Source organism: Nestor notabilis, unplaced genomic scaffold, assembly GCF_000696875.1.
Source record: "Nestor notabilis isolate BGI_N333 unplaced genomic scaffold, ASM69687v1 scaffold5457, whole genome shotgun sequence".
Lineage (NCBI taxonomy): Eukaryota > Metazoa > Chordata > Aves > Psittaciformes > Psittacidae > Nestor > Nestor notabilis.
The window spans coordinates 13,525-34,868 of record NW_009936793.1 but is presented as its reverse complement, the minus strand read 5'-3'; the positions used below and the strand labels follow the sequence as shown (position 1 = coordinate 34,868).

General features: G+C 44.0%; 1 protein-coding gene across 1 annotated transcript in view; it reads left to right on the top strand.

The window, feature by feature from the left end:
- SYN3 (synapsin III) overlaps positions 1-20,336 on the top strand; it is a gene marked incomplete at its 5' end in the record, with an annotated part of 31,348 nt that extends 11,012 nt beyond the window's left edge. Inside the window, 6 exons of the mRNA XM_010018525.1 lie at positions 2,903-2,977; positions 6,247-6,349; positions 11,885-12,019; positions 16,816-16,900; positions 18,331-18,628; positions 20,076-20,336. Coding sequence (XP_010016827.1) covers positions 2,903-2,977; positions 6,247-6,349; positions 11,885-12,019; positions 16,816-16,900; positions 18,331-18,628; positions 20,076-20,208 — 829 coding nt within the window. The remainder of the gene's footprint in view (positions 1-2,902; positions 2,978-6,246; positions 6,350-11,884; positions 12,020-16,815; positions 16,901-18,330; positions 18,629-20,075) is intronic.
- Between the last annotated feature and the right edge of the window lie 1,008 nt (positions 20,337-21,344).

Sequence of the window (21,344 nt, the reverse complement as noted above, 5' to 3'; positions counted from 1 at the left end):
ATGCACTCATCCAGAAAGAGATCAGAAACAATACCAGATGATTGAGGAATGAAAGCGGTCACACTAAGAGCTAATCCCACTTGGGAATATAGCTGCACAAACAATTGTTTCCTAAATGAAAAATGTTTTCACATGAAAACAGCCATGAACTGGAAACACCTTAATGAGAAATGAAGCTTATTAGTAAAGAAAGCAAACGGCAAAATTCACCCAGCAACTTGCTAACCTGGAAGGTTGATTTATACTGAGAGACATTTATGGATGTGAGCTTGGGAGAGACATACAGTTAGTCCCATAGGGAGCTGTTCCTTCTGTCCCAGTATCAGAAAGAATAGAAAGTTATTTCTATGGTATAAATAAATCCCTACTATATCCAAAGACAGAGGTTAAAGCACCCACAATATCAGAACTCTCACTGGTCTCTCAAATAGAAGACTCAAAGTCATTAGTCATGCTAGCAAATCTCAGCCTGAAAGGCAATTACAGCATCTGCAGTAGTGTCATACTAAGTGAATTGCTTTGATCTGTGAGCCATGGAATCTACCCAATATTTTTATACCTTCACCCACACATATAGACTTTAAAAGCCCCCTTCCTTCTGAGAAAAGACTGTACTGAAATTCTCCAGAATATGTTTACTTTTCACCAAGCATCTGCCAGAGGGAGGATGCTGCAGGGTGACTCATGCATTCCTCCCCGCCCCAGATGTTCAATGCACTTCCTTCCAGCCCATGACCCAAGGCTTGAGTTCAGTTTCCCATTGATTTCAGTTCAGTGACTCCAGATCTACACTACTAACAAACACCTACTTAGCCCATGCCTTGGGCCAGTCTCCAAACAGCAAATAAGCAGCATGTGATACATGCCTAAAATTCCACCAAATGTATTTGACTGTCATTGTAATAGTGGCGAAGAGAAAACACAAATACTGTTCATGTGGCTAGGGAAACTGGGGCAGAAATTATGCTTCTACCCTTACCCCAACTGGGGGCAGAGGTATCATTTCCAGCCAAGACTCATGACATGTTCACTTTGGATGAAGCCAGCAGCTGTGCTGACTTTTAGGGTGAGATATTCCTAGCCACCAGCTCTCACTAAGCAGGTAATATACTTTCCTTTCCAGTTTCATAAGAGCGACTTCTGATCTTGCCACCTCGAAGGCAGTTCAGTGTGTTCTGCAGGGGATACAACATCAGCTGTGTTTAAACTAGTGCTACTTTTAGACTGATATGGCCCAGCTTGGAGATGGTGTATGTAAGTCACCAACAGCCCATGATCTGCTAGTCTATCCACTTACCCTAAGCAATGCTGCAGGTGTCTTGGTCACAGATCTGCTTGATCCCTAAAAACCTGCTTACATTTGGTGTGCCAGGTACCTTTTCTAAACACTGATATCCAATAATCTTGTCACTAATCAGACTCTGGCAGTTCTCATCAGTACTAATGGGATCCTGGATGCCATCTTCCACTGCGGGGCAATTTTCTGAGTCTAAATGTTAATAAAGAGTGATTCTTCCGATTGCAGAACTGAAAAATGTAATCCTAGGAATCCTGTGTCGAAAGAGAAAGAGAGGCTGAGGGTTGAACACTGGACTTGCGGGTCATAAAAGGGCTTGTAACAGTCAAAGCTTGAGTAGGAATACATTCTTTTGCTTAGAAAGTAGTGCAGGAAAATTTATGTTGGGTGAAAGGAGCAAGGGACAAGAGTCAAATATACAGAAACACAGTTATTCAACACAGTAATCATGATCCTTTGCCCCCTAACTCCCCACCATCCCACCCCTTTAAATGTGGTTACAAAGACTATTTACATCTCACAGCAATTATGCATAAGACTTTAGAGGAGAAATGGAAAAAAGGCTCTGGACTGTCCCTCACCAGAGTAAAGTGGAATCTTAGTCAGTCAACTCTAATGATCCAGGTTTACAGTCTAACAGGACATCAGTATGACCACTGCTTCACATAGATTTGCAAGTTCAGAGTCTCTTTTCCACATCATGTTGAAAAGGCAAGAGAACTGGCAGTGAGGGTTTCCACAACCTCATGTTGAAGTGTTGGATCACACCTCCTTCTCCCCTCATAAATCTCTACCTAAATCTTCTTCAGCTTGGAGATGCTCCCTGGAGCATCCTGTCAGCCTGTTGACTTGTTCTAGCTTGTACGCTATGCCAGGGTTATCTGCACAATGTTATCGAAGCAGGTTGGCCAAGGGTTGCCTTGTCCTTCAGGTCAAGAAAAAGAAAGTGTTCACCCCTTGAAGGATGATGGTGAAACTCAGGATTTTCCAGCAACAGTGTCTTGTTGTTTGGAAATTAACCACCAGTAGCAGCTGACACGACTCCAGCAATTTTTGCAGTTATAAATTCTCCAAGTCCAGACACAGTGGGCCATGGACAGGTCAATGTAAATTCAGTGAAAAGAGAGTATAATCATATATTCTATGACATTAGTACAATCAAAATCAAAGTTAGGGATACCCAGAATGTCAGAGCTGACATTTGTGAAGCCTCACAGGCAGATGTTTGCCTGGAGAATTGCTCATTCATGGAGGTACGATGCTACCCATTGCAGAGCAGAAGGGTGATAATCCCAGTGATTTACAGACATTTCAGCTTTCCTGGGCCTAATGTATAAAGAAAGTAGTCACAGACTGATGTGTGTTCAAGATTCCTTGGAATTTTCCCTGTCTAACTTCTCATTCAGTTTTGCATTAGCCTGAACAACATATCCTGTATGGAGTGTTGTTGAGGCAGGATTTAGAAATGCTTCTGTGAGGAAGAACCTCACCTCATCCCCTCCTGTACAAGCACTGAGTCAAGGATGAGGAGGACCACAGTACAAGGGAGGATGGGGTAGGAGTGTATTTTCATGTTTGGATTATGGTTTTGGTTTGTTTTCCTAGGAGGACATCCATCTCTGGAAACTGGAAGGCAAACACGGGTTCTGCGATGCTAGAACAGATTGCAATGACAGAGAGGTAAGGAAGAGGGTTTCGAGACAGTGTTAGCTATTCTTGGGTAAGAAGGAAGGAATTGTATTTCAGACTGATTAATTGAGAGAACTGGTAAGTGAGGTCTCCTGGGAGGCTGGATAAAAGAGTTTAAAAGACCAAGTGTTTCCTTATAAAAATACTAAGGACACAAAGGCAAACTGTCCTATTTTGGAGAATGGACTGGAAGTACAGCTAGAGACCAACACTGCTAACCCGTTAGAACTTCAGTGAATGTAGCCACAGGAAACAAGACCAGCATGCTAAGGTCAAGCACACTAGTGCAAACATGTAGGGATAAAAAATCAGAAAGGTCACAGCACAAAACAAGAAGTGACAAGAAGTTATTCTAAGCACATTACTAATGAGAGGCAGACACACAAAAGTGTTTTTCTTCTGCTCAACAGAGGGAAAAATCTGTCAGCTGAAGTGTTGAAAGCATTAGTCTCCCAAAAGTGGACCCTATTTTTGCTAAGGTCTTCTCACTGCTGAACAGAGCAGAATTGCCTCGTGCAGATGGTAATTCCATATATTCAAATCACTGTAATAGTTGCTAACATTGCAACTGCATGACATTTTTGACCCATGGTAACTTACGCTTTGCTGTAACTCCCAAACCCTATTCTGCAGTACTGCTATCACATCACTTGTTTTCCATACTACTTAAGTAGATTATTCATAAATTTACAGAATCAATAGATTATGTGCAGGTACTCATCCTCAGTGAATCTAAGATTTTTTCAGATTATACCTGCAATTTGTCAGGATTCAGATTAATTCCGAGTCTGTCCAGGTTTGGGCATCACATTCAAAGAGAGATAGCAAGGAGATGAAGAGAGCCCAAAGGACAATAAAGGGAATACTCAAAAAAACCATAATCAACCTATGAGAAAAGCATGCAGCAATTGTTTATGTAGTTTTCCACTTTTTTCAATTAGCAGACCACTAGTATTTTTCCAGTAGAGGTGTAAACTTATGCATAATGAGTCTGTGCCTGCAGTGCAGAGGTTCACTTCTCTTCATTAGCTGTCATAGAACTGGAAGAAGTTGTCCACAAGCTGAACACCATTTCATCCTAAAAATGAAAAAACTTAAAGGCACACACTCTTCAGATACATAAAATGCTTCTAATAGGCATTGCTCTTTATACTACTAGTACAATACTGTAAGAAATAATGGACTTAAATTATAGCAGAAAAGGTTCTTTTGAACATTTCCTGTATTTCCTAACAGTAAGGATAGCATAGCACAGAAATGGATTGCCTAGATGAGATGAGGAATATCCATACTCTTTCAGACTAAGCTAAAGAAATGTCTCCTGCGTGGGCTACAAGAGCTGTGCAGGTGGTCATCTAAAGTCTCTTCTGCACCTTTAGTTCTGTGAAACAGCGAAGCCAAACCCTAAATCAGATGCTGAAAGTCACTCTGCAAGACCTTAATAGGACTGTGGGACCTGGACGTTATTGTTATGCATCCTGGTTGTTTATAGCACAGCTGAAGCTGGAGAAATGAAGGGTAGACATTCCCTAAGTGCAGTGTTGTAGGACTATAATCCAGACTCCTGACAACCTGCTACGCTGCATTTTGAAAGTTCATTGTATAGATTAAGTACCACAATTCACCACTCTAGCCTTACCCAGACATAAACGCAACAAATCCCATTGAAATCTCTGAGTCATCACTGCATGCAGCAAGGCAGGAGTGTGCTGAAATGCTCTGATGAGTAGGAGCAAACTGAAGTACCTACTGTACTGAACAGTAGCCCAAAGGATTGACGTGTTCAGATAATACTATGCAAAATGTCAGTAAATCCTCTGCAAATGCTACCCCAATGCATATGCATGAATATGCTTTTGTGTCCCGTAGCACTGTTACTACACCCGGCATGACTGACGCCTCCCAGTGCTCACCTAGGGACAGCAATGTTGAAGGCATGTGGCTATCAGGGTCTCTGGGACAGCCAACAATTCCCTAAGCCCGGCTGCTGAGATATCCTTTGGGGAGAGAGGTGGTTCCCATGATGATGCCCCTAGGTTTGAGGCCACAGCAGTGCATGAGGGGGGCTCACTGTGGCTCCTGGCTGGCTCAAGGGGCCCAAAGTTCTCCTCCTCCTTATCCTACTGCCTCCTTCTCAGGCACTGTCTTCCTCACAGGGGCTGGAGGAAGAACATGCTCCTCATTAGGGGTAAGAGAGCACTGGTGGTCATATAAGCCTCAGACACTGTGTTCACACAAGCTGATCATTATATTGTTGAGCTATGGGGACTGTGGCTGGCTTCAAGGATGTAAACTTGTTCTTTGGCCAGAACAGCTCTTTTCTCAGTCCCTGTAGGGTCTGCAAAATGTCAGTGTTTTCATGAGACTGTGGCCTTCCCTCCCCTCTCCGCATCTTGTCATGGTCCTGCTTACAGATCTGCTGTTCTGAGATTATTGTTTTTATTGAAATGGTGAGGACTGCGGCACAGCTGCACAGGAAATAAAACCAGACCGCCTCGTTCCCTCCTCATTTCCACAGCGGGGAGATGCAGTCCCCCCCATAATATGCCTCCTGTCGTTCTCTCTGCTCCTCTGACACCAGGATAGCTAAGGGGGCACCAACTCATGTTCCCATCCTGAGACAAAGGCTGCAGCCTGTAGCTCTCCCTCTAACAAAACAGTGCCTGGTCCATGTGATGGGACTGCCTGGGTAGGAGCAATGCCTAGAGGATAGGAAGGAGACAGGATGAAATTGAAAGAGTAAATTGTAAAATTCAGGAGCTGCTGGGTTACAGATCAGGGAGGGGATGGCTACTCCTTGCTAAATTCTGCACTCACTTTCCGATCCTTTTCCAGACCCAGGACATCTTATCAGGAGAAAGCTGCCTGAATAATGGAGGGCTTTCAGGCAAAGCCAATACAAACGCTCAGGGGCCAACACTACCGGGAGATTAAATGAGCTAAATATTTATAGCTTGGCTAAATGACAACCAACTGGAGATCTGATGTAAACAGCAAGGAGGGAAAGAATATTTTAAGGTGGCTTTGAGGGCTGGATTGAAACAATCTGAAATGAAGGAAAACTTTAGCCAAGATTCTTTTTGTTTTGCTCCATCCCACGTGCAACAGAGGGAGGCAATGACCCAGCAAAGCATACGAAGTATGCCTTGTGCTAAAAAGCGCTCCAGAATCTATTCGTGCTCCTCGGAGCAGCGGGATGGGGGGCTGTATTTGATGGACTACCCAATGACAGCTAAACCATGCTTCTGTGGTTTCTGCAGGTACAGACTCTGGGCAGATGCCTGCGCGGAAATGTTTGGAGGTCTTGACATCTGTGCTGTCAAAGCTGTCCACAGCAAAGATGGAAAGGACTATATCATTGAGGTGAGAGCATGGGGAACCTGAATGCAAATCTCCTTTGGGAAGTGTTATCTGCATACACGCTCCCTCGGAATCCACACGCACCATTACTCCTGCATGCATGGTTCAACAGACCCTGCTCCTCTGTGCCCACCTGTATCCTCCAAGCTGTGGCCCACTGATGTGCAAGAAACTGATTTAGAGCCCCAGCTAAACTGGCAGATAAGCAGCAAGGTGTCAGAGTTGAAGTACTTCTGTTTCTCAATGTAGACTGTGAAAGGAAATGGAGAGCCACTAAGTGCTTGGCCACCCCAGCTCTCCAGCTGTTAGATCCCCACAGTGCACAACCTTACCAGCATGGGACAGATGTGAAACTTACCTTCTTAGACAACTGCAGGTGTTGCTGGTGGCATCCAAAGTTTTGTGCGCCTCAGTGCACCAGTAGAACCCTTCTCAGGTTAAGTACTTGCAAAGCCATCACATCTACCACAGTTGCTAATAGTGACCAACAGCATCATGAATAGACATGCTCATATCCAGCCCAACCTGAATTCAGGTGCCAGGTGATGCTAGCGTATTAGTCATGTTAACATCCCCTCATTACCCAGAGGGCCAGCAGGTTATTCAGTCCAATAAAAATCGCATTTCTCTGTGAATAAACCTGTCTTTCTCCAATCACTTTAAAGGGAACCTCAATAACAAAAATCCTAGCTGCATCTAATTTAAGAGTAAAATAAATGGTAAGAGTGTAGCAAAAAGGCCCATAAGCAGCAGAAAAGATTTAATAAAAAAAAAACCCAAGATGTATTTTCTAAAGTCTTTGCTCTGACAGAATTCACTGCAATAACAGACCAGCAGGACAAAGCACCGCAGGGTTACTCTGGGCAGTGTGGACTACAGACTTTTGTGTTCAGAGCTGGACAGACTGTGGCTCTGAGAGCTAAAGTTCAACTTGCTCCTTGCCAGAGCAGGGGGCAGATGTGGGAGTGGGGTAAATAGGGTCACCCTAACAGGGCAAAGAAGGGAAAGCTGGCCAGAAAATCAAAGTGGAAACTTAAGAGACTCTCTGGGGGAGAGAAAATCTGGCAAGTAAGCAAGAGCCTCTGTCACTATGTGACTCAAGGAGGCACAGCATCTGACCTGCTGTAAACTCCACCAACACAGGCCAGCCGAGGAAGATGAGCAGAGGCAGCCTATGGCTTCATGCAGGGGTGCTGACACACTGGAAAGCTATGTGTGGGAGAGCAGTCCCACCCGCTGAGGGTTGGGATGCTGATGAGAACCACATGAGCCCTCCAGCGACTGCACATTCCTGCATTATGTATCTGTTCTCCAGGGAGCAGTGACCTGTCAAAGGCCATGTGATATAAGTGTGCTGCCAGCAATCAAACACTCCATCCTTCCTGAAGTGATGGAGCCGTGGCTGATGGCTTTGCTCCTGTATGCAACCTATCAGCACCTAGGGGAGCATCCTCCAGAGCAGACTGTCTCCCTGCCACGCACTTTTATATCCCCATGCACATGTAGCTGAGAAAGCAAGAGCAAGAAAGCAGTATTGCTAGAGATGACTGTAAGGACTGTGTCCATACATGGTCAGACATGAGATGTGGTTTTCATATCCCTGCATCTATTCATATCCGTAAGCCTATGTACGTGCACACATGGCTAATTCTGCACTCAAGGATTATATGCCTCTGTCTGGGTATACCTCTGGGTTTTCACATCTGCCCCGATGTGTGACTGACTGGATGAAAAGCACATCCATATGCTAACAGCCATCATCAGCCTGCACACAGAGAGAAAAGCATGCTAATACTCCTCTCCCCAAGGCCAAGGTAAAAAGCAATGGATCTAATACGACAGAAAGCAGAAGGAACACAACAGCTACAGACGGGTCATGCTGAATTATCCCTGCGGAGAACCTGATTGAGCCAGCCTGATGTACCAACATCTAGCAGGCATTCAGATGCCAGGCTGATAGACATTGTTGGGAAAGGAGTAGAGTAGTGTGATACAAAGAGCAGAACAAAGCCAAACGGGCACCTTTTCTACTTCATGCAGATCTGAGGGAGATGCTGGCAAGTAATTAATTGCCTCCAGCCTACTTCCAGGGGTACTTTTCTTGGTTTGAAACTGAGCCTTTATTTTGCTTTCTTCTTTTGCTTGCTGGAGAAAAAAGTTATTTGACAGTGTGACAGTTGTATTTTTCTTGGTGAGAAGGAACAGTGTGCTGTGACATTCTGCAAGAAAGCACGCCTAAATGGGCTGAACAAACAAGGAATTTGCACAATGCAATTGCAGGCAGTAATTAATTTTCGCAGTGCAAAGCAGTTCTCCAGGAAAGATTTGCAGAAGTAGTGATGGGCATTTCTAAGAATTGAGATTTATCACAGTGGCTTGTTGCAAACAGAATCGGATTAAGACACATGAGCAGCACAAGAGTAATCTTGCACCCACGGTATTTGCTGTTACTCAAACTTCACCTTTTTTTCCCATAGGAAACAGCAGGATCTAATACATTTCTGCCCTTCCAAGCACTATCACACTTACGTACCATTTTCATGGCTCATATTGAAAATTTCGTGGAAATCTACTGATTCTACTACTCATTCTACTAAAACAGCTGTGAATTTAATGGTTAATGCTGGTACTTCTTTTTCCCCTGCTTTAAGGAACTTTGTCACCTCAGGGGAATATTCAGCATGAACAGTCAGCACTTGATCAGAAGGCCAGGTCCCCAAAACAGTGCAAGTTCAGTACCACTGGAAGGACCCACATTCTCAAAAGAGCTCAACATCTTGCACAGCTTAATAATCTTCCCCCCTTCCTTTTTCTGGGTGGAAGGGGTAATCTAACCCTTCTTCATATCTCTGCTATGCTGACAAATATGGAATGAGTAGAAGGCAAATAAAATCATCCATGTGATTATTCTTCCTCCTGGATCAGCTAAGCTCTACCTTCCATACAGCTAAGCTTGTGTTACTAGATATGCTCCTTGCTGCCCTGCAAGAAGCCCTGCCCACTCCTTCAGCACTGCCATATCAGTTCTTTTGATATGTCTAATCATCTGTTTCCTTCCTTCCTTTCCTAAAAATCACCTAACACTCTGCTCTTGCACATCAGAGCATGGAATAACAAGTCCAGCCTTCAGGCCTCAGTGTCAGATAGGACTGAGATGGGGTTTTCCTGAGTCTCTTCTCTGCCTGGCTGCTTTCTGCTCCCCCCGCCTTGTACACCTTATCAGGCAACAGCATCTGCATCAGGAGCAGGCACTGACCTTGGGCGGCTACAAAAGCCAGGTCCATATGTGCCGACATCTTCTTGTCTTGCCCGGCTGTTCTGTGATCTCCCCAGGATGAGATGAGAGCAATCTGTCTTCGATTCACATGTTCCTCTCAACCGTTTGATTTATTTCAGCGTTGGCGCTTGTATCGGCCTAGTTCCAGAGCAATCCCCCTTTCCTGGAGAACAGACAAGGTGACATCTCACGATCCTTTTCAGTTCAGTGGCCACCGACTGTGTAACTTTGCCCAGAGAAATCACTGCCATTTTCAAAGACCTTCCCCTACATACATCGTTGTTCACTCCCATATTTGCAATCTCCTACCACTTGTATTCCCCTGTCAGACACTACACAGCAGGACAGTAGATACCCTCATTGCTAGTGCACCTTCACTGGTTCAGGTGGGACCTTCCCCACGGTTCATTCCCACCCGTGCCTTTGTTTTACCAAATAGCATCTTCCCTTTCCTCTCCAGCCACTGCTGCCACAGAAATAGGGGAAAGAAGTCCTTAAGATGGGGAAATTAGGAGTTTGAACTGTTTTGACCAGAGCTGTATCTCGGTTACTCACAGGAAGGGTTAGGGACTCAAGAGCTAGGCTTGCCTGGCCAGCCCGTTAGTAATGGCAGAGTAATGGCGTCATCTAGTGGTCACATAGTTCCCTCGCACGGTGCTTTGCAGAGAGCTGGGAGACCTCTTGTCATCGTGAACTGGAATTGCCCAATGAAATGGAAATGCTTTTAAGGTGGGAGTAGAAGGATGGGAAACCTGCACAGAAACCTGCTGGAGGACCCCCAGGGATCCCTGGCTAGTGAGACACAGGCAGGAACTGGCCATTCCCTGACACTGCTGCAAGTATCTCCTTGCCCCACTTCATTTTTTAACATAGAAACAGCAAAGTGCACAGTGGAATGAGAAGCCATTTTGTGTATTTAACTGAGCGCTGCCATCTAATTTTCCAACCCCCTCTTTTCCACCCCTGGGCCAAGTAGGCCATGGATAATAAACACCAAATTACTCTTCACGCAAACTCCACTTAAAAACTTGCTAGGCAGCTTCTGTAGTGTTTGTAAAAGACACTTGTGGAAATCAATCCAAATTAATATTCTGCAAGAAAAGACTAGAATACGAACTCAGTGAACTCAGTTCACTGATTTCCCCCACTTTAGAACTAAAAAAAGAGTTCAAAACTTTCCATTTCACCCCAAGAGTGGACTCTTGCAGCCTTGCCAGGGTGGAGTGCACTTGTGATTGTTATCTGAGCATGAGTCAGTGTCTTTCTTGAGCAATGCAGCCTTCAACTCTGCATTTCCAGGGGTTTTAATGTTTGGTTTAAAAATAAAAGCAAAATAAACTAAACTCTTCCAACCCTGATATTTTGGTACAATTCTATTTACTCCAGCTGAATCTTAACTTCATCATAGTGCAGTTCTTCCTGTGGGACTTAGCTAATGTTTGCAAAGCATTTGATTTATGATGAACTGTTGAAAATCCAGTTTAGGGCTGCTATACAGCTGAGGGTCTGCTGTGCTTTCATTATTATTGCTGTTGTCACACCATTTCTTACCCCAAAGACCCTTTGGACACTTCTCCCTCCCCCATGCCCTCAGTCTTGCTTCTCAGCTTTACCCAGCACAGTTGTAGTACCTGCCCGGCAGTCATATCACAACCATATCAGGAAGACAAGCAGAGAATAAGTTTACTTCCCTGCATTGGGTGCTGTTGTTTTGGTGACATCCTTTTCATTACACGTCTGTGGTGTTTATTTCCCCTCTAAGGGTGCAGTGCTTTCTGATTAATTCCAAATGTTTCCTGGTTTCCTCCAGTCCCTGTTGCTCTCATCTCCTCAGGCTCTGGTACATATCGTTTCCCTTCTCCTGTGGCCCTTTCTGCTGCAATGTCGCCCCCAAATACTGTGGGACAATGCCAGAGAGACATCATCCATCACAGGCATCTCCTCAGGATATGTGAAGAAGAAAGTTTGTGTTTAGTTGATTTAGAAAGCCTCCAGCCACCAGAAGTCTTGGATTGGCTTCCAAGTCATGAAGGGAAGGAAGATGGGGAGTGGGGAGGAAGTACATGCTGTTTCCAAAAAATCCTAAGCAAAATCCCACACCTCAGAAAGTCGAGCATGTTTCAGCATGGAGCAGAGTGGTGACTACAGGTGTTGGCAAGGATTTGGAGACACAAAACAAGTTAATTTGAGAGGTGAGTTGAAACAGGCATCTGCCACCGGGAAATCTTCTTACTAACTGTTGTTTTTCCCTCCTGTGGCAGGTGATGGACAGCTCAATGCCCCTGATTGGGGAACATGTAGAAGAGGACAGACAACTTATAGCTGATCTGGTTGTTTCCAAAATGACTCAGCTTGTCATCACTGCTGGATCTACGCCATCACCACTGAGACCTTGGGTATGAATGAATAGAGACCTTATGGCAAAGTTGCTTTCCTGAACTTTTTATTCTCTCTTTGCTCTCCACGGGTGTCAGGCAGTCAGACATCTCAGAAATCAAACAGTCCCACGTGAGAGTGTACTGGATAGACTGACTCCTGCTCTTCCAAAGTCTCTCCTAGACTCTGAAGTGGGTGCCCCTAAGAAACACCTCTTTCTCCCTTCCTATCCTTCCGTATAACTGTGACAACACCCAGTGGTGTGGTCCATGTATCTAGACATTCTGGCTTGCTGAATTCATAAATTCATATCAAAGCCATTTTTAGAGGTTCTTGTAACACCCAAATTCATCTCCACCTAACACCATGTCTCAGGATAGGTTTCATTCCAGTTTTTGCATCTCTGATAAAAATCTGTGCTTCCCAGAACAGAAAGTGAGAATCTTCACCAAGAATTGTTCCATTCCTTACTGCAGCCTTTCTTCTTTGGAGATTCCCTTCACCCCCTTCATCAGGAGGAGGCTTGACTAATGCTAAATTCATATAAGAACCTGTCATTTTTGCATTTAAACTGACCCTTTAGTGTTTCTCATGTACATTTATTTTGAGTATCACATGCTCCTAATCTTAGTGCCACATTTCCCAGTTGGAGTTCCGTATAAACGAAACGCACCAGACCACAATCTGTGTCTCTGGGTGTATGTATGTGCTGTACTTCTTTCAGTATCTAGCAGGGAGCCAAGAACAAAGGTTTGAGGGCAAAAAATCTGTACAAAAGAAAGGAAAGCAGAGTAAACAGCCTGAGGGATAATGCTGACTGCAATGAACTGACCAGCTTCCATATCCACCTGAGACAAAAAAATGGGAAAAAGTACTTCATAGCTTTCTGCCTTTGCCTTATGACACTCCTGCTAAACCAGATCCCCAGCATGAAGGGTGGTCATGCTAAACTCCAAGTTTTAGCTAGAGTGAGCAGGTAAACATTTAATAGACACTAAAAATGCTTTGAGGCTGGGAAAGTGATACAGAGGGGATAGGATTTACTGGGCAAAGTGGAATCCACAACCGCCATCTGAAATAGCCAAGACACAGAGGGTATAAACTAAGAGCAAAGGGGAAGCCAACAGAAACAGAAAACACAGATGATGCATCTGCTTTCTATGTATGTAATATACTGATATAGTGTCAGATTGGATTGCAACAGACCTAAAATATGGCTGAAATAAGAACAAAACAAATGGTCTTAGAGGGATAGCATGTCAAATAGAAGAGTTATATACGAGAAGGGTCTTCATCAAGAATACAACCTACAAATATCTGTATACGAACCCAAGAAATTAAAACCGTAAACATGTTAACTAGAGTATTTTGCTATAGAGAAAGACTGTGGTACAACAAACATTGCAGGAACTGCACACACTACAGATACTAACATAGAAGTACAGATACCAACACGAAGTATAAATGTGCAGAGAGAAGTAATTACACGTGAGGCTTGTGAGATGTGGAACTAGAGCTACAGGTGAAGACTTGTCATTTTTCTCAGTTCTGTCAAATTCTGAATACAAGGACAGCAGTACTTAACACACAGAAATATGAACCCTTGGATATCCAATGGGTATGCATAGAATATTAACACATATTATTGGAGCTGTCTGCACTAGTCTCTAGATCAAGAAAAACCAGGAAATTATGAGACCAAGTACATAGCATTGACAGAGATGGAAAAAGCAGTAAGTCATAATAATGTGAGACTGCAGCTATCCAGCAGCAAGTCAAATAGCACAACAGCAAATCAGAGCGAGTTCTCCATCTCTGTAGGTGTCTGCTTCCTGTAACTGCAGAATCCAAGCACAACAGGAAACAACAACTTGACCTAGCCCTAAGAAACACCCGGGTACAAATTCAGAAAGCGAATATGCACCGTGAGGTTTGATGTCCAAGGGACAGATGCGATACCAAAAAGTAACGGTATGACACAAGCAGCTAGAAAATTAATCAACTCCCTAGCATTAAAAGTAAAACTGTATGGATGTTATTTGAGAGATCGGTGTTTCCCGGAATGCATATATACATTTCTGATCTTCTCCTGAACCAGGAATGTAAGAAATAAACTTCAAGAGTTAAGCGGCAAACATAAAAACAAAGAGAAAAAAGTACCTTCCAAATCTGGAAATCTGCTACTTAGGAAGACCTTCATGCACCATAATGCAAGTAATAAAACAAGGATAGTAATGTTACAAGTAACATAACAAGGAAAGAAATTGATTTTGAAGAGCAAGTAGAGAAAAGAATGAAACAGATTCTTTGAGTTTATCAGAAGATGGAACCCTACCAAAGAATTGGTGGGATGTATGGATCATCCAAAGTTAAGGGAGAAAAGGAAGACGAAAAAAGACAGCGTTGTGACTCTTGTAAATTTAATTAACTTATTAAGTTAGATACAAGCTCTCCTGTTAAGAAAGACAGGGGAGAGAACAAAAACAGTGGTTAAATCAGTGATGACTTCTATTAAGCCCCCAAACCCAAATGGCTGCGTCCAATGAACTGAACTTAGGAAGTGACTAAGCTGCCAAAAAATAAAACCCACCACAATTTCATTAGATGCAGTTATTGCTCCAGAGAATTGGTGTACAGTAAATACAAAATACGTGTTTAAAAAGTTGAAAGAATAATGTAGGAAAATGTAGACAAGTCATGAACTTTAAGAATTACCTCAGACAGTAATTTAAAGAATAATACGGAGGTTTAATAAACCAACAGAAAAACAGTTCAAGATCATCTACCACATTGGGTTTGGTTTTTTTTTTTGTGAAGAAAATTTCCTTTTGATTCTTTTATCTCTTTTCTAGGAGAATTCTTTCATAAAGTGGTAGATAACAGGCAATCACTCAAAATGTATCTAGGCTGTCAGAAAGTCTTAGGCAAGGTTATAGATGAGCTATTAAAGCAAGCAGGGAGAGGCTAAAAGGCAAAGTTTAGTTGTGGAGCAGGAGCTGGCCTGAGATAAAGACCAGATGTGAGAGATTTTAATTCTTGCAAACAGTTTTCAGAGTTGATACTTCTAAAGGCAAAAGAACTTGGGCTGGCCCTCAACCCTTCATCTCTGAGACGCCTTGGCTGGCTGTAGACAAAGACAGCAGAGGTGAATGTGAGCTCTGATTCCCTTTCTTTGACTGGTCTAATCAGGATGTCTCACAGCATTAGGACAGTAATTTCCACCAACACCAAGGCAAGGTTTATTTTCCCAAGCTATGTAGGACTAGAAGCCACGAATGGAAAATTACCAGATTTTCCTCTGTGTTCATTTGCAAGTTCCAGATAAAAAAGTGTAAAAGATGGGCTGGCAACATCATTACATTTATGTTAGTTAAACCCCATCTCAATGTTTCCAACTGTGGAACATTTCTTCCCATTTCCAGAATCATTCAGCTCATTCTCCTGACCTTCCAGGAGCTTTGGAGACCCTTTTACCATTGTGTTCTCCATGTAAATAATCCAGCATGTACTGGCCTATCTGTCTCCAGCTTCCCCTGCTCTCATAAACAATTTTGTGCAATAGGCTTACTCAGGCTTTTGTTAACTTTGGACTGGCCTTTTGTGCAACAGTTCTATGTTGCTTAATCTGTTTACTAAAATATCTGTCAAAAAGAGTAAGAGTGAGAGAGAAGAAAACGCAGATGGCACCTACTTATTCGCATTAGTCAGGACCAGGGAGGGCCGTGAAGAACATCTGACAGAGCTATGTATGTTAAGTCACCACAACAGCAAATGAAACTCCATATGGAAGATTGAAAGGTAAGATACACTGGGGGTAGAGAGAGGGAGGACATAAACAATCTGTGGACCTTGCAAGTGGCACTAGCCCTTCCCCTTGGGAAAGATCTTGTCACATATAAGCTAATGAAAACCATTGATCAGCCTATGGTTGTGTTGACAAGGGAAAAGCAGGAAATTAGTATGCAGGAGAAGTGAGCTGGTGATGTTTACAGAGAACCCAGATACTGCTTCATCTGGAATAACATAAGCAGACCTGCCTCTGGCATCTGCAGAAAGAAATCACAAAGCTGGGAAAGAGAAGAGGGTGATGAAAACAACTAGGGGCCTGGAAACATTCCCATGGAAGGACTGAAGGGATTCAGTCTCTTGGCTTTAGAAAGGAGGTAAACGAGAGAGAGGGCAGTAAAGGTTTGCAAAATAATGAATGGCCTAGGAAGGGCAGGTTGTGAGAAGTATTCTCAAAACTCAGAACAAAGCGATGGAGTTAAGAAATGGGAAAGGCACTGGGGCTGAGAGCTGACAAGACTCAAAGGGCCTGGGTGTAAATAGCAAAACAAGGTATCTGGAACTTTTGCAAAGATTTTGTGGAGCAGATAATAAGCTTCATGTGTCACAGTTGAAGCTGGCCCTTGCTTATTAGCAATCAAGAGGAGACCCCTTAGGGTAAAGAGATGATTACTCCATAGATGTTTCCACGGTTCATCCCACCTTCCTTTGGAACATCTGGTGCTGGCAACTGTCCAGAATGGGAGATGGGACTAAGAGACCCCCTCAGGCCTGATACATTGGGTAATTCCCAATTGCCTAAAAAATATTCTGAACTGTAACTGCATTGTTATTCCCTCTGAGCAAACAACTTCTGTGCTCTTTATTACTCAGCTCTCCATTTCAGTCCCACAAGATTTTACCAGCCAGATGCTGCATGTGTGTGTGTGTGTATTTAAGGAACACTTCATGACTCCGCAGTTCCTGTATTACCTCAAGGCTTCTCTCTGGGGACTCTGTATTAACTGGAATGGCTTTTTTTCCCCTCTAGCCTCCACAAGTTCAGCCTGCACCAATGAAATCTCAGACTGGACCTCAGCTTGGACAACTGTCCCAACCACGGCCTCCTCCTCAAGGTACCATTCTTTGGTTCCCATGACAGTGCAGACTGTAAGACCTACCAGTCTGCCTTCTAAATAGAAGCTATCGGGATAAAGGTTTCACTCATTGTTCCAATTCACTGACAAGCAGGCAGTAAATTCAGTGTGCTGTTAAAGCAGATGCTGTCGTATTCCACAGCAGCTCAGAAAGTGGATGAAAGTTTGATACAGATCCAGTTGATACTGCTGGTAGGACATGGCTCAGCCAAACAAGGCCAAATGGACTGGCACTAGAGCAGGACTCTGGGCATAGAGTATATTCGTGTTTGCACAAAACTGTAGTAGCCATAAGTGTTAAGAAGTGATGGGAACATGCTAGTGCTGCCAGGCCTGGGGCAGGCACCAATGCAGTGATGCCAGGATCCTTGATCCATCTGTCCCTGTCAGCAAGAGCACACCACCAGCTCCTCCTGACAGCAGGAGCTGGTTTGTCTCACAGTCAGAACAACAGGTGTGATTTATTGTCCTGATTTATGCTGAGATTAAGAAGCAGGGGGCTGCCCCACGGGTAACCAGACCACACCAACCAGTCAGTTCACTTTTGTACCTTCCTTTCTTCACTCCAATCTCCTACCAAATTAACATCCACCTCTGATTATCTTTTCTTCATTGGTCACAGTTTTGCTGTATCCAAAATTCAGTATTTCTGATACCAAACACATCAATGTAATCCTGGCATTACTGATACAAATTGTTGGCCTTGCCACCCATCTCCAATACTCCCCTTCAATTCCCTGTGAAGTATTTTATGGACATACCTTCCCCTTGACCACCCGTGAAATCCAGCCAGCCCTAACAATGCTCTCTGTAACTTCTCTCAGTTTCTCACGTTGTTACCTGTCATATCCAGCAATTCCTCATGTCACATCCATTTGTTTTCCACATCCTCTTCAGTTTTGAGAGTCTGCTATCAATACAGCTAACGCCACCTGATGATAATGCTGGAACAGATGTATGGATAGTGATAGGGTGTGCAGTCTCGCACCAAACTGCAGGGCTCGTGAAGGGACTGCTGACACAAACCAGCACATTCACCTTTCATTTCCTGCATAGAGCTGGTTCTGCAGTGGCTCTTCTTTCCCAACGCAGGAAGCGCTTGCAAAGGCTAAGAAATATTAGTTGCATGGAAGAGTACAGCACACTGAGTGCACACTGAGTACAGCACACTCCCTTTGGGGAGAATGGCAGAGCTTCTTTACTGCTGAAGGAGGTAGAGGAATGGACAGCTCTAGGGACAAGGGGATGCCATCAGTTTTAGGTGTGTAAGAGGTTTTCCCTTATCCTTCTGCATGAAGCTACCCTGCAGAGTCTCCTCCTTAGCAAACCCCATCTTTCCATACAGATGCTCTTTGTTTCTTGCTCACCATGTGCAATCCCTCATGTTTATGCCTACATGTCCCTTTCAGGTGGCCCCCGCCAGCCTCAGGGATCTCAGCCTCCACGGACAAACGCACCTCCACAGCAGCGGCTCTCTCCTCAAGGACAGCAGCCCCAGAGCCCCCAGTCCACTTCCCCTCAGCAGCAGAGGTCACCTGGATCTCCACAGCAAGTCCGATCAGCAAGTGGGTCCTCTCCAGTCCAGGCTCCCAAGCCAGGCGTGTTCCCTCCGCAGCAGCCTAGACCTCCTGCTCAAGGGCGTGCTCCTAGCCAGCCAAGCCCCACTGAAACGTCCAAGCAGCAACCCACCCCTCACCCACATCTGAAGTAGGTGCTCTGTTAAACTGATAATATCTGTAGATATTAGGATAAGGCTGTCAAAAAGTACCCTCAGCTGGTACAAGGATGCCAGAGAGGGTCTGTTCATCTCTTCATCAGGGACTGTAGTGATACGACAAGGGGTGATGGGTTCAAACCAAAACAGAAGAAGTTCAGGTTAAATATAAGGAAGAAGTTCTTTACAGTGAGGGTGGTGAGGCACTGGAACAGGTTGCCCAAGGAAGTGGTAAATGCTCCATCCCTGGCCCTCTTCAAGGCCAGGTTGGATGGAGCCTTGGGCGACATGGTCTAGTGTGAGACGTCCCTGCCCATGGCAGCAGGGTTAGAATTAGATGATCTTAAGATACTTTCCAACCCAAACCATCTGTGATTCTATGGTACAAAGAACTCCAGATGGTGACTATATGTTTAGTAGCTTTTCTGGAGCAAAGCATACCACTGAATTATTGTGGATGTTTGGTAGCAGCCTTTGATGCCACCCTCCATGGAGCATATGTGGCTGGCACCATGGCAGGAAAGATGGGCAAAATAATGTTCAGTGTTGACAAAAAGTTGACAAGTTGATAAGAGCAAATTGGTACACACTAGAACAAAATGTAGGCTAGGAATGAGAAGACAGTTTCTAGGCAGCAGAAGAGTGATGTTCTGGAACATGCTCTCAGTGATGATGTCTATATTAGCAAGACAAACCAAGAGCAGTGTACTTAAGAATGAAAATGCTGGTTCTCAGGATGCAGTCACCACACTATACATATTTCAGGTACTTTAATTTAGGGTCTGGTTTTATGCTGAATGCCTGTTACCGACCAGGAGAAACCACCCAGTGATGAAGCATGGTATTGGGGAAAATTGGGAGATTTACTTCAAAAGCACATAATTTAAGCACAGAACTCAAACACTAGCAAATACACACCCAGCAGGGGCAGTGTGGCCAACCAAGAGACATGGATAACACAGCTGACAGTCAGAGCAGACATGCCAGGGAGGGCAGGCAACAGCATACACATTGCAGGTGACATGTCTGCCAACTTGCCAAACCTCTCATGTTCTCACATCTGAAAGGACAGGACCATCAATCATGGTACAACTGATAAAGACAGAGGTGACCCTCAGTATGAATCCATTGTTCCGTAGTAGTAGCAAAATGACTTAAGTATTCCTCATAACAGTTGCACCAAATGGTAACTGAACACTTTTAGTCAGATGTTTTCATAAACACTAGTGTGGACTGTGATATTGGAGCTACCTGCCCATGTCCCATCCTCTTCCACATACACAACCCCACGCCTCCCCCATTCCTGGATGTCTTAGCATATGGAGATTCTCCTTGCTAACCTTTCATCCTTGAATTTATGCGATGGAACACAAAGCATCAGTCACCAGCTTTGAACTACCACCTTCTCCTGTTGAGTCAGAACTCTGCTTTCCATTTCAGCAAATCGCAGTCCCTGACAAACACCTTCAGCATATCTGAATCATCTCAGCGGGGAAACACCAATGAAGATGAAGCAAAAGCTGAGACCATCCGCAACCTGAGGAAATCATTTGCAAGCCTGTTTTCTGATTAACAGCCCTGCAGCTGTGCTTCTGCCAGCCCTCACTCTTCGTATCAGCATACCTGATGTCATCCTGTAACACGCTCAATGGCACCCAGCGATTTACAACTAACACCTGGGTAAATGGAATTTGGAAAACTGTATTTGTTTTAATACAAAGAAAACATTCTAATAATAATGGTCTGAAAAGTGACTGTGTAAAAGTGGCACTATTTCATTGGGGTATTTGTGCATAATCAGAATCACATCTGTTCAAACGACCAAGTTGTAAAGCAAATTTTACTCTTGCTAACCCCTCCCTCATCAACAGTTATGACAGCACAAAGTAGATTTTACTTAGATTTGTAGATAGTACAATTTGCTAACTCCCAATAACTGAAAAAATACAGGCTTACTTCAGAAACAGATGTGCAAAAATGGAGTCAAGAATAACTATTCATTGACTGATAAAGTAAGCATGCTTGAGCATGGAGACATAGTGAACAGTGAAACTTCATGATACCAACTTTATAAAAAGTCACTTTTCAGAGCAAAACAACATTTCAAGTTAAATACAGAACCAGGCATCATTAAGCGCCAAAGATCACATGAGCAGGTCATCCAGATGGACTGCTGGTTTGTTCCAGATCATTCTGCTCGTAACAGATAAAACATCTCTGTTTCATGCCTTGCGTTCGTGTCCCCTGCACGTGATGGCTGAGCTCTGAGATAAAAATGTCATGTTCTAATCCTGTAGCCCTAGCTCAAAAATAACCTGAGAAATGGGCCTTCAACGCAAAAAACAACTTCTTCCCCTGCCCTGGAAACACCAGAATTCACATGCACAGTTCACACAAATTCCGACAAAACCCAGCTAAACTCCAAGCACTTTAGTGACTTGGTCACATCTGGCTAAGTGTGTCCCCCAGGAACATGCTTAATTAATAGCAGAGCTGATGAAGTGCACATACTTGTGTGCTGAGTGTTCCATAATACCAAACGCACAGAGAGATGGAGTGAAATCCTGTCTCCCTCCCTGAACTCCCATTGACTTACTAGGGAGACTGCAAAAATGAATGCAAGGTGACAAACGTACAATAGAACAGGCAAACTATCCTTTCCAAATAAGATGAACTGGGGTTCATCCAGACACACCAAGCCATGGGAGG